We start from the raw sequence: 26,182 nt of genomic DNA on the forward strand, positions 1-26,182 counted from the left end.
TGGTAGTTAATTTAGTCCTCTATCAAATTTAGCCTGTCAATGACCAAGTCATTCTCAGTCACAAATTGTTTTTGTGGTCTTTGTCCTTTCTTCATGAACAAAACCTGCAGAACTTGGACTGGCTTGCACTTTGATTTGGTGTAACTAAGAGGAGTCAGCACTTGCATATCAAACTCTCCATAATAGTAAAAACTATTTTGAAGCAAACAATTGAGCTTTTAGGGATTCATGTAATGACTTGATTAAGAAAAAATGAGAGCTTTGGAATTTCCATCCCATTTTGAGGGAAGACAGAGTCCACCAGAGTAAAAAGCATCGGTAACTGCCTATATTGCGCAATCTGAATCTTCACGTGTGGAGTTTTACTGAAATGAGGCTTTAATTAAAGCAGCAGCTGAGGGAAGTGCTTTGTAGAACTCTTTTGTGGGTAGTTTATTTGCTGATTAAAATGCATGAATGCTTGCTGATATACTTTTTAATATATATAGTTTATTTTGTACAAGAAAGAGTTTGAAATTTAGTATTAGTCATACAGGAAATAATGGTAACACTTTGCTGCCATCTAAAAAATTCATTGCATTATTACTCAAATTGTCCTGGTACTGCATACCTTTCCACTGCATCCTCCTCCAGTGAATACTATACAGTACCATTTTTACTGGTTTGCTTGGTGCTTTTAATCCTGGCCTTTGCAGATGTTTGTTCTTAAGGACAGACAGATTGCAAAATGAAGTGCAGTTGCCACATGGCACGTGAGACCATTATTGATTGCAGACTTTGCTTTGTGTGGTGGTGAAGATAATGAGATAATTGGCATTTCCCAATATTTCAACAAATGAAACCTATCTTTCTGCAGCAATTATTCCTTTAAACCTTTATTTTCTCGATTGTTTTTACTTTCTGATAAGGTGAGGTAGAATTTTATGTTCACAAGTCTTTTTCCCTCTTAGAAGGGAAGATTCCCTGTGAAATCGGTGTGCTTTGCTGATAAGTCTCTGGTGAGAGAGGGCTTGCCTAGTACAGCCTCTGCTGAGAGTCCTGTCTTTGTTTTCTTTTTTCCTTACTTTAACTGGATGGGTTTTCAGGGATATTAGGCTTTGTCGGTTTTCTTTTTCTTCAGAAATCAATTTGTGGTAATATAACTACATTTCTGTGGATGTTCACACCTGTTTAACTCACTTTTAACCTTTGTGGGGTTGGTAATAACTTTTGGGTTTTATCTGTTTTTCTTGTGAGGAGGGAGGCATTCAATGAGCCCTTGCTACTGAAGATGAACTGAAAGGCTTCACCTGATTTTTGTGCATAATTTAGCTCTAGCTTTTTAAGGTTTGAGGAAACTTTAATTACTAGCAGATATAATTAATTTTTTGAGCTACATATTCTAGTTTCATTCAAAGAAAAAATGCTTCCATTTTATTTCTTTTTATAACTGTGTAGAACAAGAAGTAGTAATTGAAAAATGTGTAAGCTAGTAACACTTTATCTTTTTAATAAAAATCAGCTTTCAGAAGCTGTAAGAATACCATCCCTTGTTACGTGTGTATTGTTTTGATTTTTTTTATTCACCTGTTACTGTTTTTGGTTCTCTCATCTCTTCTGGACCAAATTAACACAGGAAGTTCCTAAATCATCAAAGTGTCAGGCAATGCAAATGAAATGTAAATGAAGTAATAAGATTTCAACATATGTGTGTTCAGAAAGAAAAGCAGCTGAAATTAAGATATTTCATCTGAGACACTTATGACTAAGGTATCAGAGTATTGATACCACCTTTCAAATTATTAATAAAAAAAATTGAAATACTGTGCCTGTCCTTGAGGAAATACAGGTCTTGTAAAAGAGATTTATAAGCTGAAACAGTTTTGGCAAAAGAAGAAACTGCTGCAAACTGGTCAGGAATAAATCCAGGACTCAGGTAGAAAGGAGAGCAGGATTCAAGCACATTTCTTTCTGAATGTTGAGGAGTAAAAAGGTTGAGCTAACCTCATGTGGTGATTGTTTAAATGTATGAAAAGGATTACTCTTGGTTATCTTCTTTAAGGGGTAAATCTTACTTGATGATCCAGGAGTTCCCTCATTCTTGCTTTCCCTGAGCTCTTGTCTGTGAGGAGAATGTTGTGATTTGATACTTACTTTCCACATGCCCTCATTATATTGTATGTTAAGCATAAGATTTTAAAAAATCCAAGGTTCTGTAATCTGAATATAATAGTGCCTTGTAGAATAGCCTGGTACTCCAGAGTTAATGCAGAAACTAGGTAAAATGTATCATGGAATTTCTCATGAGTGAACCTTTGCCCCAGATACACAGCTGTTGGTGTGCATCAGATTACCTACTTATGCAATGCTGTAGATACCTTCTGTTTGCATTATCACGTGCTTCTGCAGCTAAATTTTGGACTAGTACGGATTTTTAGCTCATGATAACAAACCACTAATCGTTTATTAACATAAAGAGAATTAATTTTTTTAAGAAGATAAGTAGAGTCTTTGATTTATGCTGGACTTTTAAGAACACATGATGCATCTTGAGGTTTTCTGTATTGGTTCTATGGGACCTAAAACTAGATTTTACAGTGTTATTTTTTTTCTTACTACTGTGTAGCAAGGCAGTAGAATAGTTCTGGTTTTGCCACAGTTATAGATTCAACTGATCCAATGGATATGTTGCATACCTACTGACAAGAGAGAAATCAGCTCATGAGCCTTCTCAGACAATTTTAATTAAGAAGTACATTTTTTTTTACATTGTGAGAACATTTCTACAACTTATCTGGTGTCTTTACTGCTCGTAGTAAATCACAGTTTTGACTAACTCTGATCAGCCTGAGATGTGGGTGGATGAATTTTACTTTCCCCTCCTTGCTTTCCTGGCTTTTTGTAATTCAGGGACACTTATTCAGGTTCTCAATGAAATGCTGGACTTCCAATTTAAAATAAACCAACAGAGAACCTCAAACCTGCTCCCTACAAAAAACAAACAAAACCAAAAAAAGCCACTCCACAATTTTCTCCCCGTTTTCCCTCAAGTCTGTGGAAAATGTACTTACACAAACCCCTTTCTTTCACACCCCCTGTTTGTAGTAATGGGCAGGCTCTGTTAATTTTGGTGGCCTCTGAATCATCTTTCTGTATTCACAGAGGCAGCAAACCCCAGGAGCCCCTTCAGTCTGTGTGCACACTTCCATTAGTACCACATTCAGTGGCTCTAGGAAAGTTGAAGTGGATGGGTGCCAGCTGAGATGAATTATATACAGCTAGAGGAAAGAACTGATGGTGGGTCAGTGGTGCCTTTTGATTCGGAACATACAGATAGTAACAAAAGGTACAGTGAATGCATTTTAAAATAATCACTGGAATACAGAACTGTTTCTACTCTCACTCCGTTGTACAGAAGTAATATGAATTTCAAAGTTTCTAACAAGTCACGCTGAAACTTATTTTTTTCTTAATTGGCCAACCAGTCAAGATGGTTGTAGAATTTTTGCAAGTAATTCCAACAGAGAGCTGGTGTTAGAAGTTAAGAAGAAAACTAAGCTGGTCTTCTGCATAACTGAAATATCTTGTTCTGTTGACTGGTGTTGGGCTCTTTATTTCTGCTGAAGAAAACTGCTGGTGTTCTAAAAGCAACGTTCCTTTCTTTCTGCAGCAGTCCATTTGGCTCACAACAAAATGAAAGGAACATAGATTCACAGAGAGAATAAACAAAAAAAAAGTGCCCTGCTATTTCTGTTCACTTTGTAAATGCAAGCATTATGTGTAGTTATGCCAAGAACTACGCAGAGTTGAAGAAACTTCAATGTCATTGTTTTTTACAGCACGTATTCTTTGTGAGTAGTTTGGTTATAACTCCTCAAAATGTTAAGATATAAAATGAAAGGTCTTGGCAGTCATTATGAATAACTCTCAGCTGTTAGTGTTTAACACTTTTATAGCTGGACTTGTGTTTGATAGGAGGATGGGACACTTCTTGCCTCTCAAAGATGAAATCTGCACTATGGCTTTAAAACTACAGTTGGTGCAGGTAGAGTGTAGCCGGTGTTATGCCTTAATGAAAAATAGTGGAAATCCGCTTATACTTAGCTACAGGCTGGTTCTGTGTTGCATAGTCCAACCATGCTGCTTTTAAAATTAAACTTCCTGCTTGCACAGTTAAGATACATCTGATGAGGAGACTTACTGTTCTAGTGGGACAGGTAATTAAAGTTCTCAGTGGCATTAATAAAGATTTGTGTAAATCACTAATGGGATTGGCATCCTGAGCTCCACTGCATCAGAATGTTGTGCAGTGTGGACCAGACAGCTTTCACATAAATATTCACCTTGTACTTTCACAAATGTTTGAGTTGCAGGTTAGTCTGTAACATGATTTTCTTCTTTAAAATAAAGCCTGTTTTAAAAACACTTGTTTTGAATTCTTCCCATTTCAGGGAACTCTCGTGTATCTGATTATCTTCCCAAACCTCAAATTAGACTGAAATTCACTGTCTTTATGCAACATAGGAAAATAATTAGACCTTACCACTGATAACAGCTACTTCATTGGAGTTCATGCATTATGCCTGCCTTGTCCATGGGGAACTGGGAGGAGAAACTGATGATTCAATTACTTGGCATACAGAAGTGGAGTGAAATAACTGTTAAATGTCTGACATTTAAGGACTACTTTGGGCAGGGAGAGCATATTAAAAATTGGGAAATTCAGACCTTCGACTTATTCAGGCAGATGATGCTGAGACACTTGTGGTAAGAAAGAAAAGACACTAAATCTCTTTCAGCCTGAAGCTGAGTAACTTAATAGTGATCTGTGATCACATGAGGAAGGACAGAGTGATAAGTACCTCCTATGCTTATTAAAGTGTCCCAAGTTGTTTATTTTTAGGTTCACTGGCAGAAAAATCAGCTGTGCATATGGTATTTATGGTTTCAAGTTTGTATCAACATTAAGTTGAGATGCCCTAGCTGGTAGAATCATTTTTCTGGCGAGTCCACCTGATTCTCCCTAAAAAAGCAGACTGTGTGACTGCTGTTTTAGGAGTGTGTCTTAGATGTTGTGTATTCAGTACTTATAATTTAATTTTTCTAGCAAACATTGCTAGCTCCCTTCATCTGCGGTGCCTGTGTATAGATTTTGTATTCTCAATTGTTACTGCTTCAGAAAGTTACCTGGCTTACTATTTAAAATGTATGCATATATATGTGTATAAGTGGAGCAGGTAGACCTGCTTGATTCAGTTATTATCTTCTGCTGGGTTTTCTCTATAGTAATTTTTTGTTGCTATTAACAGAACAAAGATTTTGGAGGACCTAGGCCAGATGTGGCAAGCGGGGAAGCAAATAGTGGCATTTGTTATATAATTGTGATAGGCTAACACATACACCAGCAAAAGCAGTCTACGCTCAAAGGACAGGTCTGTCAGTGGTAAATACTGAACATAAGCCAGCTCACTTTTGGCTCCCGTATACAAGTGTTGCAGTCCAACAGAGCTGCTGGTTCTGGTGGGTTGGATTCTGGAGGCCTCCTGCATAATGGGAGCTCTGTATTGCTGCGCTTCAGACACAGCCTTGTGACCGTGGAAATTCTGACTGAGCTTGGAAAGGCAATTGTAGATGTTATGCAGTGGGAATATGACTTGAGAAATCTTGTTCTCTTGTTTGTTTGGTTATTTCTCCCTCCTCCTCCTCCCCTTAATTCTTAGCAGAATTGGAGCCAATTGGGTGAAACAATTTCACTTCATTTCTCACCCATTGGTGCCGATTGGGTGAAATGCAGTAAATACGCTCTGTCAAGAGGTGGTGACTGAAGAGTAAAATTGTTTCCTGGGGGAAAAAAATGTTTTCATTTTATTAAAACCTGCTTCTGCAGACAAGAATATTTTGAGGTTTTCTTTATTCTTTTTCTTAACTGAGGCTTTATGAAGGCTTAACCTAGAGATGTGTTTAAATCACATGAATTGGATGTAAGTGACCCCCAGATCTCAGGAGTAGATACTGCTACTGTGACTGCACTGAATTGTCATTCAGCAAATGATTTAAGTGATTTGTCTAGCCTGTATATGTATAGTGACTTTCTCTTTTTTCCCTCCCTAAACCCCTTGTTCTTAGCATTCCCATGGTTTGGAATGGATATCGGTGGAACGTTGGTTAAACTGGTCTACTTTGAACCTAAGGACATTACTGCAGAGGAGGAACAGGAGGAGGTGGAAAACTTGAAAAGCATTAGGAAATACTTGACCTCCAATACAGCCTATGGTAAAACTGGCATTCGCGATGTCCACCTGGAACTGAAAAATCTGACTATGTGTGGACGCAAAGGAAACCTGCACTTCATCCGCTTTCCCACCTGTGCCATGCACAGGTTCATACAGATGGGCAGTGAAAAGAACTTCTCCAGTTTGCACACTACGCTCTGTGCCACGGGAGGTGGAGCTTACAAGTTTGAGGAAGACTTTAGAACGGTATGTGAACAGTTCACATGGGTTCAGTGTGAAGTACTTTGGGAAAACACCATGACAGCCCATCTACTAAAACTTGCTGGGAAAATAACTTTTTTTAGTCCATCCTAACTGATTAGGAGCAACAGAATCAATTCACATTTGTTAATTTGTGACATTGCTGAGAACATGGAGGAGGAGGAGGGAAGGGTATCGTTCTTGCTGGGTATTCTACTAAAGTATTGTTGTGCGGGACATTTTTAGTAAATGTGGAGTTTTTTTAGAGTACAGCTGTGATGATCTGATGCTTCATAATCAACTGAGGGTATATTATGACAACCTAGAGACTTGACACTATAGGTATTCCCAAACTGGCTATCTGTTGGAAACCAGATATGAAACCATACAGGCTGGAGATTTGATTCAGATTCCCTTCCCTTTGTATTAACCTTCAAACAGACTGAAGTTAAGAGTCTGGAAGACCAGCCATGGAGCATGGGGGAGAAACAGTGTGTGGGAGCATAATAATACCAGCTAGCTTTTGATTTCAATTCTGTGAGTGTGCCATTTAAAGAAGGTAGTTCACGAGATGAGTAGGTCTCAGATCCCAAGGATTTAAAAATAGCTTTTGCAGGAAACTCCAGAAGCTGATGTTAAAGTGAAGTTTTGCACTAAAATACTCTTCAAAAATTGGTTGCAGTGCAGAAGCATGGAAGAGCTGTTGTACAAACTGTGTTGAAGAGAAAAAGCATTCAGGAGGCAGTTGTCTGTTGTGTATCTATCTGTATTGGGACATATCTTCATTTATTTTCTGTGAAAAAGAGACTGGGTTGGCAAATTTCTGAACTTTGTCCATATATGAGGCACACTTCGGGTTCGGCCCAAAATTTTAGTCAAAAGGGTGCGCCTGATTGTCCCAGAACAGTGTTACTAAGAGTAATGTGAATGATTTACTTTGCTGGTGGGTCTGGCACTTCTGTCCCTAACTTTTGACCTGATCTCGAGGCTGAGGGATGGCTGCTGGGTATGGCAGGTTACAACTGCTTTTCTGTCTCTGCTTCAGTCCAGGCAGCTCTCATACTGAATCACCAACTGCTGTTGACTGCAGTCCTTGGCTCTGTGTGCTTAATTTTTAACTCCAAGCATCCATTCCTGCTGTACAAGAGGTTTTTCCTTGTTATTACCCTTCTGTCATCAATATCCTCACATACCAGATGACCAGGATTTTAAGAGGAAAAAGAATGCTGTAAGAGCTCAACATGAATTCAAACTGTTAGGCTGTTGTGCAGTCACTTGCAGTGAATATTACTGTTTCCTTGTCTAAGGAAGGACTATCAAGTTTCTGAATTGGTGTAGTAGTCCACCACTAGTGCTAGATTTCTTGTCTTTTAGGGTGATTGCAAGTCCCTTACAAGTTAGAGTCTACTCATGATTAAGTCCTCAAGGACTTGTTTGCCTCACATTGTTAAGGATATTGGCACCACAGTAGGAGGTGAGTTTTGGTTCTACTCAGTGTGGTCTCAGTTCAGGTGTTTTTGAGTATCTTTTCTTATGTCCTGGGAATGATTCAGGCTACATTCATAAGTCACAATGGGAGGTCACTTCAGGGCTTTCTGAAGGCTGACTATCCCCTTGGAATGGTTGATCTCTCCAAATTCTTTTGTCCTGCATCATGTAATAACAGCTACAGTTGCTTTGTAAGGAAGTTCATGTCCCTTGCTCCCACTGAGCTGGAAGGTACCTGGTGGCTCTCACAGCTGAGCATTTCTCTGTAGCTTTGGCCTTACAGGCAGTATATATGTCATCTACAGCGAGGGTTCAGTCTCGTCTCAGCTGCAATATAGTCTGTATAGCAGGGGAAGCCATAGCTGGGGGAGTTGGGGCTGTTTTGCCAGCTGTTGAACACAAATACAAGGTCACATAGCAAATGACTGGTGGACTTAGGCATGAAATTCCACATCTCTGCAGTGTTGTTAACATCCTGTGTGCTACCAACACTTGTGGGTAGTTTAAGACAAACCCTATAAAGGCTGACTGGGGAGTTTTCTAACATAAAGCAATCAGTGAAGCACTCCCAGTAAAATGAGTGCTTTGGACACCTTTGCAGCTATCCAGTTCCATACCTTCCTTTATAGGAAGTGTTTCTTGGCTCAAACTAATATCCATAGAGAATTACAGAAGCAGAATATTATCCATTACATGGATGTTTGCTTGCTTCATCTCTCTCAAAGGGCAGAGTGTTCTGGGTACTGGCACTTAAATTGTCACACTTCATTAGCCATTGTAACAGCAGCTGGCTATCAGTGAGTTCTATGGTGTATAGATTAACCCTGGACAACAGCTTTAGGACTGCTCCGTCAAAGCTCTGAAATACCTGTTTCAAGTATTTGACCACTAATGCGCCTCTGGAAGTAGAGAATATGTGCCAAGTCTAAAACTTGCTATTGCAGGATTCAGTATTGTAAAATGCCTTACATGGAGGAGACTTTAAATCTTCCTGTTTGTTACTTAGAAGCAGTGTGGAAAAACTAAGGTATGTTTGTGAATGTTGCTATTTTCATTAAAAAATTTGGCTAAATGCTAGTAACTCATTTGATCTAATATGCTTTTGTTCTGGCCTTCTATTTTCCTGTGCCTATGATTTTAAGTTACTTGTCTTTCTTAGTATTTCTCAATGTGACTGTAAGATTGCATAGATTTAGGACAAAAGATCCAATATATTGCAAAACAACATTCAAATCCCAAGGAAGAAAGCCTTCTAAGATTATAGATGCTTTTTCTCCTTAAAATAGAGTCAGATAGCTGTTGTTACTGCCTCTGCTCCTTTGTCTAGTTCTGAATCCCTAAATAAGTTAAGCTGGTTTGATCTAGACATCTCTGTTGCTTTTGCGTATTAAAAAATAACATAAAATGTTGAGACACATTCTGTTTAATACTGGTTTTTTCCTATAAAAAGGCAACTAAATTTACAAAGCTACCTAGGTTTAGCTATGTCACCTCCCTCATATGATCTGCAGTGTTGGAGAGGTGGGTGCTTGAAGTCTCCATGGTGTGCTTGCTGATTGCTGGCAGTATGTTGGATCTTTTGTCAGTCTGTGGCTTGGCAGATCATGTGACTCATTCTGAAGATCTGAGTGCTTCCCCTAGAAGTAGGAAAATTGACTCTATTCATTAAACTGGACCATAGAAATAATTTTACCAACCATATGGTTATACTTAATGTTCATTGAAGAGAGCATCAGTAAATAATTCACCAAAAGGACTGTTTCCAGCCTTGAGGGTTTTTTCTTGCACTTTTGTTCTTTTTTTACCTCCTCTCTGAATGGTCTTTATGGCTGGCTGTCTTTATTTTCAGGTAACAGTGGTGTTAAGGCATGGATGAATCTGCACCTAATTCTGATAATCCTTCCTACTTTCCCCTATGACATGCTGTCACTTCATACATTCTGTAAATGCTCAAGTAATCACTTCTGTAAAAGTAAGGAGTACTTAGACTCACTTTGTGAGATGAATCACTCCGTGACTCTTCCATGATAGCAAAGGCACATTACTTGCACAGAAATGTAATGAGGAATAAATTTTTAGGCTACCACTCAGTTTTGTAAAGCAACTCAATGTAAAGGATGGGCAGGATGAGGTGAGGAAGGACTATTCAGATTTCTGATTGAAGCCTGCTCTATTATAAAATTTGTTGATTGCAGTGACTGAAAGGTGGGATCTCTGTATTCCTTTCCTGAACAGACACCTGCACAACCTGACTTGTCTTAATAGAAATTTTACTGCTGTCTTCAGTGGGAGCAGCATCTGTGCCAGTAACCCCTAATCACTTAATCATGAACATTTGGGACAGGGGAAGAAGAGTTTTTTGCCAACACAGATTCAAACTCAGGCCTTTACCTTCCCATAAAGGAAAAAGCTCCAAAAGTGAGCTTGGCTGTTGGGTAGTGATTTTCTTGTGCCAGTTATTAGCTAATTCTAAGGCTTGATTTTGTGGTATGAGCTGAATGCCTGCAGATGACTTATAGACTGTGTTTATTTTAAAACAAATAAACTCACTGGCCTGTGTTTAGGATGAGTAAGCTGTGTAACTCTTTCACAGTTAGTATGAGACACTCGAAAATCTTGCTGAGAAGGCTGGAGGCAGCTGTTCAGGCTGTAGGGGCTGGGCTGGAGTTGAAAGTGGAATCCAGAGAATGGGTAAAGTAACCTCTTCAGAGGGTATGGGGACAAACAATGTGCATCTCTTCCCTGCCAAGAGGGAGGAGAGATCCTTATGGGTTGCTGTGCAAGAGGGCAGAGCTCTGTACAGGATTCCTGATAAGTGCTTTTTTTGCCCAAAGCTGATATAGAGTGAATCTTCTGCCTCAGTGAATGTTGGACTTGCAGCTTATGTGCATTAGACTTTGTCTTGTTTGGATGTGAGTGGCTATTTTCAGCTCCATAAAGTAGCAGAGTTGGGGGTTGAAGTGAAGATAATCAAAATATAAAGGAAGCAAAGTCCTTATGAAAGTGGAGGAGATGGAAGGAAAGGCTAGACTGTAAGCTATTCTAAGAAGTAAAAACTGGAGAGATGCCCAGCAGACATAAAAGCCAGAGTGATATAATAAATGAGGCTGTTGTAATTGATAATTAAAAACTTGTAAGATGTTATATTCCTAACAGTTTTTGACAGAAGAAAAAATTAATCTTATTTCTTATTGAAAGTCCAAGCAAAAAATAAACTTGCAACTACATCTAGGGTCAGACTTTCCTGTGTCCACCAAATTACAGTAAAAGTGGGTGAAATGTTTAATGAGCTGGAGCTTCATTGAAAATGTCTGCTCACCAATGGCGATACATTAGACTTCAACCCCAGTGCATATATGTCATGGCTACCTCAGCTCACTTCTAGAGGACTGGGCTGTTTCATGTTTACCTTACTGAAGGGATGTATTTGCTCACCCATAATAAGAAACAAATGGGACCCAAGTCTTTGATTTATGTGCTTCCGTATTTGAAAGCAGAAACAAGCTGGTACCATGTTTTTTCTTTTTACACTGCACTGCTTGGTACTTTAATACAGCTAATTATTTTTAATGTTATACACACTAGTTAAAAAAAAACATGCCAAACAACAAAGAAATCCGAATCTTAATGTCAACAGGTAGCACAATTTTCCAGCACTTCTTGCAAGAGTACAAGACATGGTCTTTGATTCTTCTTGGAACAGCATCTGTACGCAGTAACAACAGACTTTTTGTATCCTTGAAATCAACTGTGTTTCAGGAGTTTAATGCTAACATCGTCGGGGAAAATGTTGGCTACTTTGCCTTGGTGTGCTGAACCTGCTTGCAAGCATGGTTGAAGTTCTAAGTCACTCCTTTCGATGGTCCTTGAGAGTTTAATGAGGTCTAAAATGTTTTTTTCCTTTCCCCAATATTTAAAAAGCAGTCTTAAAGAGAAATAACTACAGTCTGACTATAATGGAGAAAAATATTATTTAAAAAAATGTACATGTGGTTTCCCTATAACCATCCTAAATTTTCCCTCCAGGGTCCTGTACACTACTCTGTTCTGCAGTTGTTCTTCTCATAGCACAACTTTTTGACATAACCTGTAGAGAGGCACTGTGCTGAATATAGTTACGGGAGTGCAGAGTAGGGTGAGTTGACCGTTTTGCTGTCTGCCTTCACATTAGGAATTGTAGAAGGCTGGAAAATACCTGCAAATGCATTTTGCAAAAGTTGTAGGAAAAACATCCAATTAAAATGTGCTGCTAGACACAGATTCCGTTTTTGTTGTGTGTGTTTGCACATAAACTTTGGTTCCTCTAAGGAGAAGAGGCTTGAGCAGCTGAAAGTTGGGGGTGAGAAGAGTGTGATAGGTCAGGTGATGGCAGCAGGAAGAAATGTTTGCCTGTTTGTAAATCAGTTACAAAGGTTACAGGTACATCTATTCTGCAATGCAGTTTTGGTGCTTTGAGACACTGTGAGCAAAACCACTGCTGTATATGTGGGAAAAGGGACTGAATTGTGACCATGGCTCCATTGTGACTTCTTGTACAAGACTGGGTTACTACATTTCTTGAAACTTTGCCCTAATTTCTGTTTAGAAATAAGAACAATGGTGGCTCAGTAAGTTCTTTGGAGCCTTGGGTGTCTGGTGGCTGCTGAGCTTTTGGTTTTCTGAAGGAAGGTGGATTGACATAGAATACTGATGCCTGTCTTGATTATTCCAAAAATCAAAACCAGACTGCTGCAATGACACAGGAAAATAGTTTTTCAGTCTACTATGAATATCATACATTAAAGAAAGCAGCAATAGGACTTTTCTGCTTACAGTGTATCAACTGTTAAATATAGCACAGGGCTATAAAAAGCAGAACTAATTTTAGTGTCTTCTATACATGAAGGGCTGGACCTAATAAAATATCTACATATAGTGCTTGACAAAGAACCTGATTACTTTCTCCCATTCTGTTCTTACAGAATTGTTGAGGTGGCTGGGTAGTTTGTAGAATCAAGGGGTTTGTCTGTGATTTTGCACTGATGTCAGAAGTGTTCTACTCTGATTTGTATTATTTATTTGTGTCTTGCAAGGTCTCTGGCTAGTGCTTACCTGTTTGTAAAAACATAGCGTTGATCAGACAAAAGCAGCTTGTGGCTGGTTGTTTGGCTTACATTAGAATAGAGGTTTGGCAGTAGGGACCATAAACGTTCTAATGACTCATCTTTGTACAGCAACTCCTGGTTCACAGCACATTTATGCATCTGTGTTAGATGGTGTTGGGTCATGCTGCATCCAACTTAGGCACTTAGGTGAGGAATCTGACACTGTACAGCACATAACCTAGGGAAAGATCGTGGGTAGTACAGAATGTTTGCTTATGCCATCCAGGTATGTGCAATGTTTGTTGAACTAAATAAATCCTGTAAGGAGTAATGACTTAGTGGACTCCATGCAATGTTCATTGTGATAAAGAGTGCATGAAGGGTTTATTATGTTGATACCTTGCATCATACCTTGTCTTGTGTATATCTTGGAGCTTTTCCTCTTGGTCTAATAGTTAGAAATTAATTAAATCCAAAACTGTTTTCAAATCAACCTTAAGAATTTTGTGACGTTTTGTGAAAAAGATTTTCTCACAAATACTGCTTGTTCTTTGTATTTGCTAGCTAAATGGTCCAAGTCTTTTATGCTGCATTTCTCTAATTTTAATTTTTGTAGCAATGTGGTAACCAAAAAAGACTGGATTGCAGAAGTTGCAGGAGGAAATACAGAAACAAGAGAAAATTATTTCCACCTCTCTCACTTGTCCTATGAATAACTGGATCTATATTGAGGTCTTTGAGACTACTGGTTTGGGATCTTTTTCATTTTATTTCTTTTCCCTTGTTACAGGATTTGAGGAGTGGCAAGTAAAAAGAAAAAAAGGACAGACCCAACGAGTGGGATGGCTTTCACTTGTGGCATGTTAGAGCTGTGTACAAGTAGAGCAATGACTTAACAGGGGAGATTTAAATAGCTTAAAAGAATGTAACCTATTGACCATGCCTGTTCCTCAGAAATATCTTCCCTCTTTGTAGTGACTTAATATAGCTTCCAGAATTAAAAATAGGACATAGTTACCAATGTAGATCTTCTCCATTAGCCATTATGAAAATATCCTGCAGTATGCAAATGTTGGAGAGCCAGCTGTGTACTGTATAACTCCATTATACTCTGTACTTTTTTTTTGGCTGAAAAGTAGAATTGGGCATGACCTGCTTTGCATGTGTGAGGATGAAAATGACCTCAGGATTTGGATGGGCAACTTTACAGGTTTTTTTTTTTGCTCTCTCCTCTACCTAGAAATGGAGACTTCCTGCAGTTGGTCAGTGTATCCTATTTTGAGAAAGGGATGTTACTTCTAAATCAGTGAATAGAATGCTTTGGAAAGTAGACATGTCTGTTGAAGTACAGTAAATTCACGAATACAAGCCGCACTGAGTATAAGCCGCATCTCTGGGTGTTGGCAAATATTTCGGTTTTTGTCCATAGATAAGCCGCACACGAATATAAGCCGCTCTGTCGTTCGCAGCGAGGACCCGCGTGCAATTAGTAACAGAACCGCAGGAGGGCGGGGTTTACTGGCTGAGCTAAGGCTGTGCAGGCTCGGCCCGCTAGGGGCCGCTGACGGGGCCAGGTGACCCAGCCCGGTGCTGCCGCTCGGGGCCGGCCGCCGCTGCCACTGCGCTCGGTCACCCCGGGTCGGCGCTGCCCCGCGGTGGCAGGCAGGGACGGAGCCCCCCCCGCTCCTACGGCGGCGGGCGGGGACGGAGCTTTCCCGCGCCCGTGGCGCCGGCGGCGGGCGCGGACAAAGCACCCCGCCTCCTCCCCGGGCCGCGGCAATGGCAGCGCGCACTTCCCGCCCCCCCCCGAGCCGCGGCAATGGCGGCGCGGGGCTCCCGCCGGCTCCCCGAGACGCGGCAATGGCGGCGCGCACTTCCCCCTCCCCGGGCCGCGGCAATGGCTGCGCAGGGCTCCCGTCGGCCCCCCCGAGCCGCGGCAATGGCGGCGCGGCCCCCCCGAGCCGCGGCAATGGCGGCGCTTCCCCCCCGTCGGCTCCCCGGGCCGCGGCAATGGCGGCGCCCCCCGCCCCCCTCCCCTGGGCTGCAGCAGAGGAGGAAAGAGAGCTCTCCCACCTCTCTCCCCGCCCCCGGTGCTGCCTGCAGGGAGCCAGGGCGACACGGTAACACTGTAACAATTGCGAAATACCGGCTTTTACTGGCCGGTGCTTGGCTCGGCACTCTGGCTGGCACGTCTGGGGTTGTAAATGTCAGAAAATTATTAATATATTAGCGGCACCCGACTATTAGCCGCACTTCCGGGTTTCCACCAAAATTTTTGTCAAATTGCTGCGGCTTGTATTCGTGAAATTACTGTACAATCATGGTGATATGTGAGATCTTAAAGGGAATGTCTTTTGTCAGCTTTTGATTGTCTGCCTTCTCTTTAAGTTATATTCTGCTGGGGGCATGGGCCTGACAATCTTTTTGTTTGGATTTTATATGATTTTTCACCAAACAGAGGAGTTATGCCTCTGTTTTTCATGAGGCATTTTAAGGTTCTCATTGTAATTTTAAAAAATAAGCTGAATAAGTAGCGACATGTACGAAAAAAATCCACTGTATATTTACTGTGTATTAACACAACATGCACATCTTAATGCTTCTGCTGAAAATTTCATTAAATTACTGGGAAATGTAGCTGGATGATGAGCTAGAGTACTTAGCATCCTGAGGAATGCTGCTGTGTAGGCATGTGTCTGATACTGCCCAAAAGAGCACAGCTGCTCTGGGCTGGTGTTGAGGGGAAAGATGTTTATTGCATCAGAATATTAAGGAGGATAAATACTCTGCTTGCAGAGCCCAGAATGTCTCAAAGGCTGAGGAACTAGATTGCATTACTGTGTAGCACATCATTGTTTTGGGAGGTACCTGTTGTCAGGCAGATAGTGAATTTTTATTTCAGACTTCATGCTTGGATCTCTGTACCGCTTAAATAGCATAATATGTTACTATTAAAGGGATCAAAGTGCTTCAGTGGAGCCTTTTGTCCTCAGTGTTGTATTATACTAGGAAATATGTGTTTCTTAATTTCTTGTTGTTCTTTTACAGATGGCTGATCTACAGCTCTATAAACTGGATGAATTGGACTGTTTGATCCAGGGCCTCCTTTATGTTGATTCTGTTGGTTTCAATGGCCAACCAGAGTGCTATTATTTTGAAAATCCTACAGATCCTGAACAGTGCCAGAAAAAGCCTTACTGCCTTGATAATCCATATCCTATGCTGCTGGTTAACATAGGCTCAGGGGTCAGCATCCTAGCTGTGTATTCTAAGGACAATTATAAAAGAGTTACAGGATCCAGGTAAATTTGCTTTTGTTTCTTTCAACTGTTTTCTCCTTCGCAACTGAGCGGGTAGAATTAGAGAGTGTGATCAGTAGCTACAGCTCCAAATTGTGCATGTATTCCCATTTCTTTTAAAAACCTACCCAGTAGCAAGGCAGAAAATATCCTAGGATAGCTTCAGAGATTGGATCTGTGTCAGGGACATCATTGATCTGTTCAACTTTAGACCTGCCTTAGTCTCTTGTTGGTGTTCTTACCTATTTCCCATCCCTCGCTGTGAATTTCCAAAATAGAACTGTCCCAGCAAATGAACCTTCTCTCCCTGCACTCTTTTTTGGTCCATGGTATGTATTAAAGTTTCTCCTGTATAATGCACATGAAATGCATATATATCTCCTGTTTTACTGAGGGCATACCTTTGCCACAATGGTAGCCATGAGCCATTTCTCTGTGCAGTACAGATGGACACAAGTTCTGTGGGAGGCATTGGATTTCTTGCAGCACTGGTCTTTTTCAAGCACAGAAATTTTAGCATCTTTGGTAGACATGCTTCGAATCCTTTCCATTATGGAAGGAAAAACATGACTGCGATGTGTTGTTGGCTTGTTACAGATGATGAAATCAATATTGTCTTGTGGCTGGTGTGCAGAGCTTTCTACTGTTCAGATACTGAGTACATTACAGTGCTATGTGTTCTGAAAAACCCAATAATCTAAGAGCACGGACTAAATAGTGTTCCAACCTGACCTCCTGTGCTTTTTCATGAAGTACATGTGGTGTCTCACTGATCACCTTGTTTGCTGTAACTGCAGTCACTACTAATAAGCTAACTTTGTCAGTGGCCAAGAAAGAATGAGGAAGGATGTAGAGATTAGTAAGTTAAAGTTTATGTCTGAAAAGTCCAAAGTAGAACTTTAATGAGTTAGCAACGTGTTATGCACAGTTAAATACTCTCTTCTAAATTTACGTAGTCAGTAAATATTGCACTTGAGCTGTTACAAAATACTCAAGTGAGTTCCTTGCTCAGTTCTTGCAGGGAAGGAACATTCGGGATGCTGGGCTTGCTTTGAAAAGGAGCCAACCAGACTGCTTCCTGCCTCTGGCTGGGGGGACAAGATCTGCCTTGGCTGCCAGCCCTTGCAGATTTACCTTTGTTCACTGTTCATTCTTTCCTCGCTCATTTGAGTGCTCTGCTGGCTAATTATTCTTTGGCAGAAAACATGTTAGAGTGCCACAAGTAGCAAAGTGGTATCTGTGGTGTTGGGTCGGACCTTATTCTTAGCTAACCCTTTAGTATAATTTCTCCTATTTAAGAGTTAAGGACTCAGGTCTAGTGAGTTAAAACCACACTGGATGACACTTGTGTTAAATAGCTCAGTGTAGAGCGTGTGTATGCACACTCCTTTAAGGGAGGAGCAGTGAAATACAGTTGGCACCTGTGTGCAGCATGTTGTAAATGGCAGTCTGAAGGGCTCTGGTAAAAGCTGGTTCAAGCTGCTGGTCTGAAGGCACTGTGCTTTTCTAGCCTTGGAGGAGGAACATTCCTGGGCCTGTGCTGTTTGCTCACTGGCTGCGAGACATTTGAAGAAGCACTGGAAATGGCTGCAAAGGGAGACAGCACCAATGTGGATAAGCTGGTGAAAGATATTTATGGAGGAGACTATGAGCGGTTTGGCCTTCAAGGATCTGCTGTAGCGTCAAGGTACGTGTTCAGTGAGCTGTGTTAGTAAGCAGTCCTTGGGAGACTTCCTGTGCATGCTAAACTGAGTGCATGATCCCTGGACTATGCACTGTGTCCATGTGGAAATGTCACTCGATGTATCATGGGGTTTGTCCTTGGATCTCTCACCTACTTTTTGCCTTTTTTTTTTAAACAGATATTAAATAATGCCTGATGCAGTTTGCTTCCATTTAAATTACAATTATTTTAGAAGTGTCCTTACTCATTGTTTTGCCTTTCTAAAGAGATCCCTTTTCACACTCGACAAGTTAATGGGTATCAAATCAAAGCAAAACTTGCTAAATGATACAATTTTAAGGGCTTTTATCACTCCTGAATATCTCATGTTAAAAGACATGATCTTCCTCACACAGCTTTGGTCATATGATGAGTAAAGAGAAGAGAGATTCCATCAGTAAAGAGGACTTGGCCAGAGCTACTTTGGTCACCATCACCAACAACATAGGTTCTATTGCGCGCATGTGTGCGTTGAATGAGGTAAGTTATTTACCATGGGCTTTAAACCTTTAGAAACAACATAGTGACATTATCAGGATGCAAAAATGCAAATTGCTGGCCTAGTAGGTGTGTCACTGGCCTTGGTAAATATGCATATATTTAATGTCCTGTCATAATTCTTGTGGCTTCTGTGTATGCTTTGATGTAAAGTGTGAGGATGTTCAAGCTTCAGAGCTAGGGAAGAGGGGAGAAAAATTGTCTGTAAAGATCTCTTTGAGGCATTGAGCTTCAGCCTGGAGTGTTCAGTTGTTCTCAAGCTGTAATACATAAATATTAACATGTTTTTAATACTAATTATTACTCTGTTACTTTGTAGTTATTTGCAGGTTTTACTATAGCATGACAGAATTTATTTTGAATACTATTTTGCTTGGATTGTTTCCATAGCAGGATGGGTTCAAATTGTATATTGTGTTAGATGTTTGGATAGATGCAGGTTCAATTGCACTGTATAAGAATGAAGAAAAATGCAGTTAATTTTCCTGCCTCAAACTCCTTTCAGATGCTTATTACATTCTTTTGATTGTGCATGATAAATAGAGATGGATTGTTCAATCCATACACTACAGCTTCCAGCAGTTAGGAAAAAAAAAAGGGTCAAAAAACCCCCACCACAAACCCAAACATTTAGGTCCTTTAGGTCCTTGCTTTTATCTGCAGATTGAATCCTTTACAATTATGTGTTAATTAATACCTTTTATCTGCTCTGAGCAGATAATGAATTTATATAATTTTTTAATACATAGGTGTTATGGCTGCACAGCATTCTGTTGGTAGAAAAAGTTGCTGCTGCTTTTATGTTTTTAATCAACATCATACATGCAAAACCAGAAAAATTGAACAAAATCAACCCAAGAAACTCACCAAACTGCCATCTAATCACTTTACTGGCTCCCATCTTGCTTATGGCTTTATCAGAAATAGTAAATAATTAATCACTAGTGCTTTTGGTGGGTGTGAGATTTGATTTTTAATCAACCTTTGCCACGTCTCTTTCTTGGTCTTTCCAAGGCAAAAGGTCCTAATACTTTGTCTTCCCTTTTTTGGGTAAGGAGACTATCTTTTATGCACTGCTTCATTTTGCGTTTTTAATCTTTTTATGGTTGTAATTTTAAGATTGAATTATCAGATTTTTTTATGGTACTCAGAATGTGGTTGTTCAATGAATTTATGTGATGGCATATTGATAAATTTTGTGCTCAGAGCTCCTTTACTAACAGGTCATAGTATTTCATTTTTGTGGGCATGGCACTCATGTCTAAGAAATCAACAGTCCCTCCATGGTATCATCTTAAAGCAGCTAATTTGGAGCCTATCATTGTGTCTGCATAATTGTCTCTCTTCCCCCTTCCACTTGTGTCATTTCACTTTTTTAACTTGAGCTTCATTTGCCATTTTTTCCTCAGTCACGGGATATGTCTCTTTCAGCACTGCTATGCTGTTCATTTTCTATTCTCCCTTGATTTTGTATGCCATTGTTATGTTTGTTGTTCATATTCCTCTCTAGAGCACTTTTAAAATATATTGGTCAAGACAAGTTGTAGTGCATGCCCCTATCAAATGGCACTGATAACCTTCCTTCATTGTGAAAAGTGGCTGCAGACACATTTTCTTTTCTTTGGCAATTTCAGTCTTTTGGTCAGGATGATTCTCTTTCGGTGTTCTCTTTGCTTTCAGCTTCTTTACAGTGTTGCCTTGTGGCATGGAGTTCAAGCAGCATTGTACAGGGCTATCAAAGCATGGAGAGTTGCAGCAGGGAGCCATATGTGGTGCCTTCAGAGGATGAGAGAGGCTGCTAAGGAAATTAATTCTTCTGAGTCATTGTGAAAAAGTTCCTAACATCTCTGTTCTGGGGGCAGGCCTCTTAAAAACTGATGTGGTTCATAGAATTTGGTGGAGGAATGTGAATTGATGTGTTAAATATTCTTCATTTCACAGTGTCAAAGCAGAATTTCTCCAACACTTGAAGTAAATTATTTTGTAGTTTTAGAGAATAAAAAAACTTCATTTAGTCACTTTACATACTGTTAAAAAGAAAAACATGCAGTATCATTTTAAGTGAGCTAATCTTCAGATAGTTTGCTCTTGGGGAAAAAAATCTAATGTGATCATTCTGCTAAATAATCTAAATTGCTTTTGGGAGACATGGCTCTGACTTACAGCAAGCTTGATGAATCAAATCCTCAAATAAGAGCTACATAAAGAGTTGAATATGATATTCTTTTGTGGAGCTTGTATGTATTAGATTAGGGTTATGGTAACGCTCACTTTTAGGTTGACAGAATCAATTTATGCCCTGAAGCATGACTTTTGATAAGCTTTTCCCAATGATTGCAGCTTTAATATTGTGTTGAAAATGACTTGCATATGTGCAGGAAAAAATGAGACTGGGGAATAAATGAAATATTCTGTCTGCAGAACTTCAAAGCAAATTTGCTTGCACAAAGTTGGCAGTGGGGTAGAAAAATTCCATGGTCTGGAACCATTTGGCCACAGGCCCTTTGAAATGGCCTGTCCTAGGCACAGCAGAGCTGCATAAAGAAAACTGATCTGGTTTATGCTTTTCTTATTCACAGAACATGTAAGTTTGCATCTGAACAAGCTACCTTGCAAAAATATGTGCAGGGCTTGTTATTGTCATTTATAGAGATTTCCCTATTCAATTAGATTGGCAAATATGTGACTATACCATATTAAAGCTATGTTACAGCTTTCTGCTGCAGGGTAGTTGAAAAATTTACCAAGACCCCAGAGAATGAAAGAGTGCATGTCTTTTCCAGGATGCTGTAATTTGATTAACTTAAATAAGCATGTCACCACCATCTCTTCAGCAGTTTAAGATTTCTGTCTTTCAGCTTTGAAGGTTTCAGCAACAGTGGACAATTTGAAAGTAAATTGACAAGACTCCCTTAAGGGGTAGCATTTCAACTTCTAAAAAATGCTTAACTTGTTTTTAGTTCAGTTCAGAAAATCTAGAGAACTTTACATTATTAATGCAATTTTTAACTTTGTCGACTCAAGGAATGTTTTAAACAAAAATGGAATTTGCATGTTAATATACATTGTTACTCCAGTAGATATAGCTAGTACTTTTAGATTCAAACTTTGCAGTAATTTTTATACTCTGTGTTAGGTATTGCTTCTGGTAACAGTGACTTTGTTTTTAGATTCAGAAAAAATCTTATGCATTTGAAATTGAAATGTAGATTCTAACCAATTTTATGCTATGGCATTACAGGAAATTAATTAGTTGCATATTTGTCTCTCCTCTGTCTGAAGTTGCTTCAGAGGCAAAACTGCCTCATCCAAGGATGCAGGGTGCTCTTAGCCATGTTCCATGGCAGCATTTTTAAACTTAAGAAGTTCTTATTTTCATTCATAAATTCCTGAGCACGAATGTGTGCTGATTTGACTACAGAGGCTCTACTCAAATAAAGTTTGTGATGCTGTGTTTGGTTTGAGGGTAGGCAGGCATGCCCCTCACTCAGCAGAGGCTGGGTGGATGAGTTACAGTGTCTGGGGATCATCTCTCCCCAGCACTGAGTATTCATTCCAGTGAGGATGTTCCCTGGGTGTGTCACAGGCATGGTCCTGGACATGGCATGACTGTGGCTGTAGCATAGGAATTGCTGCAGCTGTTGGGCTTTATAGAGCTGGATCAGTATAGAGGGGTAACTCTTGTTAATTCTAGCCCATGTGCAGCCTTTCTGGCAAACTTCTGCAGAAGACTCTTGAAAATGCATTCCTAGGGCTCTTCAGGACTCCTGTAAAAGCTTTTATCTCTAAGATGTGGCCTCCTACTGAATCTTTTAGACCAAATCTAGTGTCTGGTGAACGTCATCTGGTACACCAATGCAAAATGCAAGTGCAATTTTGTGCAAAACAGGCAGAACTGGGCTTGGTAAGATGGTTATAACACCACACAGAACCAGTGCTTACTGCAGTGATGTACAAGCAAGGATGGTCTGTGGCTTTCTCGTTGGCAGCCTAGTACTGATGGTTAAAAAATCTTAATTTCCTGAATGAAAACTGAGTTCAAATGAGCTTTGAAACAAAGGAATGCCATACATATCAAGTATTATGTTGGCCCCATTTCACTTGCTTTTTGAAAATGGAGTCACAGTCTTGATAATAAAAGATGCTCCTTCCCATCTCTAATGTAATTCTTCTTAGCCTTCAGAGGTTCTCCATCTGGATTTAATAATCATAGTGATCTCTGGAAAGTTGCTTCATTTAACATGCGGGGGGGAAGATGTCTTCAGTGCAACCATATGCAATTAAAAAACCAAACGCCACCACAAAAATGTTCATAATCTGAGTCATGTTGGGAAGGTTGTGATATTTATTCAGTATTTTAAGCAAATATTGATCTTCTATGATGATAGTCTCTCACTTTTGTCTGCACCTCCCTACTCTTCCAATGTCTCTTACTTAGTGATCAGTAACTGCAATATTTTTTGACTTTTCAGTTTGAAGTATTTAAATGTAACCTAAAATTTCCATTTAACATTGTAATAGAGTCAGAGGTACATGTTAAATGAGGCAAATAATTTAGCTGAATATAATTTTTCTGGTATGTTTTTCAAATTCAATTTCCCAGAACATCGACAAGGTGGTGTTCGTTGGCAACTTTCTCCGAATTAATATGATTTCTATGAAAGTGCTAGCATATGCTATGGATTATTGGTCCAAGGGACAGCTAAAAGCTCTGTTTTTGGAACATGAGGTAAGGAAATATGTGTTGAACTACTTTTTTAAGTACAAAATTCTTGTAGTCCTTTATTTGTGAACTTGAAAGGGGGGAAATGCTGTTGCTTTGAATTGAATGCACAGGTTAAGTTCTGCATAAATGCTATTCAGTTTACAAATTCATTTGAAAATGCTACTTGTTAACTCCTGTGTTTGATCACTAATCTTGTGGTATGTGTTGTTAAACATTGCCTATTTCTTGTATTTGCTTTCTGACCCTGATAACAACAATGTTCATTTGCATGGGCTGGTATATGAAAATCTCAAGTATAATTCATTTTTGTAAGCATCATTTTGAACTGTACAGGTCTATAACAGAAACTGCTCTGCCTCAGTACATCATCAACATTATGGTTTTGTAATATTTTTGTTTGTTTTATGATTTTGGAGAACTATGCAAGACATTTTCCAGTATCAGGCTCTTTCTTCTGGCTAAGGATGATCTTTTTAAATCGTATTTTAGAGCAAATATTTGGCAGGGCTGACATTCTTTTAGTTGCCTTGAACTTTGTTATGTGATGTCTTATTTTGGAGTTTGATTGTTTTTGATTTTCTTTTACCTTTGTTTATAGGGTTATTTTGGAGCTGTTGGGGCTCTTCTAGAAATGCTTAAGATGACAGATGATCAGTGATGAAGCTGTCTGAAGAGATTTTTACTGCAGATGCTGCTGGTTAAGAGTGAAAGCCACTATAAGGATGGAAATGAAGCCATTATGGTTGTCCTACCTGCTGGATTTGTAAATAATTTAAAATCCTTTTAGCTGATCCTTGATTTCTGGGTTTTGACCTTATACTTCAGAATTCATACTGGGAATTACAAGATTTTTTTTTTCTGTACACTGTATTTTTTAGGGGAAAAATGTGCAAAGTGGCCAAACATACAGATTTTATGGATTTATTTTAAAAAATGAATACTGTTTAATGTAGGACCTGTGATATGAGGCATCTGCTTTTCTTCTGGGGTTTACTGATTAGTGTGGTAATTTTAACTTCATTTAGTAATCACTCTAGGAGATTTTTTTATCTTATTTTCATGACGTTTCATGATTTGTTCTTGGTTTCAAATGAAACTGCAAAGCTGATGCATTTTACTGTGAAAACTAGTAATTGATTTTTTTTTTTTTGCCTTTCCTTTCCTCATTAGATGAGACATTTGAACATCTCTCTGACCCTTCCCCCCAAAAAATAAATTTGCAAACCATTCTGTGGCTAAATGCATTTCTTTAAAGGACTGTGAGGAAGCTTGGCAATAGCAGGGGGTTTAAGAATGTAATTTTTCAGTAGTTATGAATTGAAACAGGAAGAGACTGCCAGCTGGTTTTGCAGGGCTGATTCTTCTCTACAATAAAAATTTTAAAGAAGAGATGAAATAAAATTTTAATTATTTAATTAACACTAAAATGAAAATTGTTTCTGATGAAGACCTGTGATCATCATGAGGAGTTCTGTAGTAAAGATGTTATTCACAGTTGGTATTAGATGGCAAAGGGAGATTGTCTTCAGTTATTTTTCTGTAGTCTGCAAGTTTTAACTTGTTCTTAATTGAAAACAACTGATTACAGCATTTTTAAAAGCCCAGTTACTAAAATTAGAAAAATACCGACTGAAGTATTTTCTACTTTTAAACTAGTGTTAACTTTCCCTCCAGGACACTAAAATTTGAGTGTTTATTCCAATACTATATTTTCTACCTTTTCTAATTTGTGGACCTCTCTAGATTTTTTTTCCCCCAAGTTGAACTGAGACCCCTTTGAAATCCATGTACTAAGGCAGCTGTGGAGCATATATAAACTTGCTTTCCTTGAGGGCTCACAAATAAGAGGCTGAAAAACAGTTAGTAAATTATTTTGTCTTGCAAGACTGTATGTGATGTCACATAATGTAAATGACTCATCAGAGGGACAGTATAAAATTCAGTATATTTTTGGAAGGGGGTATATTTCACTTTAAGTCATTAACTTGCTTATCTCCCAAATGTTTAAAGATGGTGATATTAACTGAAGTGTTAACTTGTCTGATGGAAATAAAGACCACTACTGTTTTGACAGTTTTAATGTATCTGTGGAATTCATTTCTTGAAAGCAATGGTGTGACATACATAACACTTGTTTTGCTGACATACATGACCACATAATTCCATGATAATCATTTTGTTCTTGACATGTTTTTACTCTTGATAACAAAGCTTTAATGTTTGAAGCCTTTTGCCTGCTTGAAGTTGACCTTAAAGGACTGTAAACAAAAATGAGATAATATTAGCCTGTTGAAACTGATATTTTCTGTAATATTGAGCTTGAGATAAGTGCAGATGGTTCTGCTCAGTGCCTCTATTTTTTTAAATAAAGAAAATAAAATGTTGATTAAGGTTATTGGCTAAGTTTTGCCTGCAAATAAAGATTCATTTGTACACTTTTGGGTTTTTTGAGGAAAACTTCAGAATGTTAAGAGGTAACTGTGCTTCTAATGATAAACAGTAGAGGGAAGCACGACATCAGTCATGTAGCTGCTTGCTTCAGAGAAATATCCCATGTTTTTCTCCACTGTGTGTTTTGAAGGGAATTTGTTGTGGGAATGTCTGTCACATAGATGTTGCATTCTTTACATTTAGACTTGTGAAGGAAGACTGTAATGTTAAGTAAACAAATATGAAAAGAACTGCTGTTCTTTTAAGATTAAAATCCTCTACTTCGCAAAAAGCCCCAAAAAGCACCCCCCATACCCAAAAAACCCACACACATTAAAAAAAACCCTTGCAAACCATTCAGAGAAATATATAAGGACCTAAGAGATGCACAAATTGAAGCTGTGTGGTTAAAGAAGAAAAGCACAATTGTGGTAGCCCTGAAGTTACCTCTAAGATTCTAAGGACTGTCAGGTAAGTTCTTG

The 26,182-nt window shown here is 39.2% G+C and overlaps 1 protein-coding gene across 4 annotated transcripts in view; it reads left to right on the forward strand.

Annotated features, from left to right (window-relative positions):
* The window catches only part of PANK1 (pantothenate kinase 1), a 35,165-nt gene extending 9,815 nt beyond the window's left edge, over positions 1–25,350 (forward strand). For all 4 annotated transcript variants that reach the window (XM_033065615.1, XM_033065617.1, XM_033065614.1 and 1 more), the window contains 6 exons: positions 6,106–6,458; positions 16,073–16,326; positions 17,834–18,010; positions 18,403–18,526; positions 23,148–23,273; positions 23,869–25,350. In XM_033065615.1, coding sequence (XP_032921506.1) covers positions 6,106–6,458; positions 16,073–16,326; positions 17,834–18,010; positions 18,403–18,526; positions 23,148–23,273; positions 23,869–23,928 — 1,094 coding nt within the window. In that variant the 3' untranslated portion in view covers positions 23,929–25,350. The remainder of the gene's footprint in view (positions 1–6,105; positions 6,459–16,072; positions 16,327–17,833; positions 18,011–18,402; positions 18,527–23,147; positions 23,274–23,868) is intronic.
* The last annotated feature ends 832 nt before the right edge of the window (positions 25,351–26,182 follow it).

This window comes from Catharus ustulatus, chromosome 8 (genome assembly GCF_009819885.2).
Source record: "Catharus ustulatus isolate bCatUst1 chromosome 8, bCatUst1.pri.v2, whole genome shotgun sequence".
Lineage (NCBI taxonomy): Eukaryota > Metazoa > Chordata > Aves > Passeriformes > Turdidae > Catharus > Catharus ustulatus.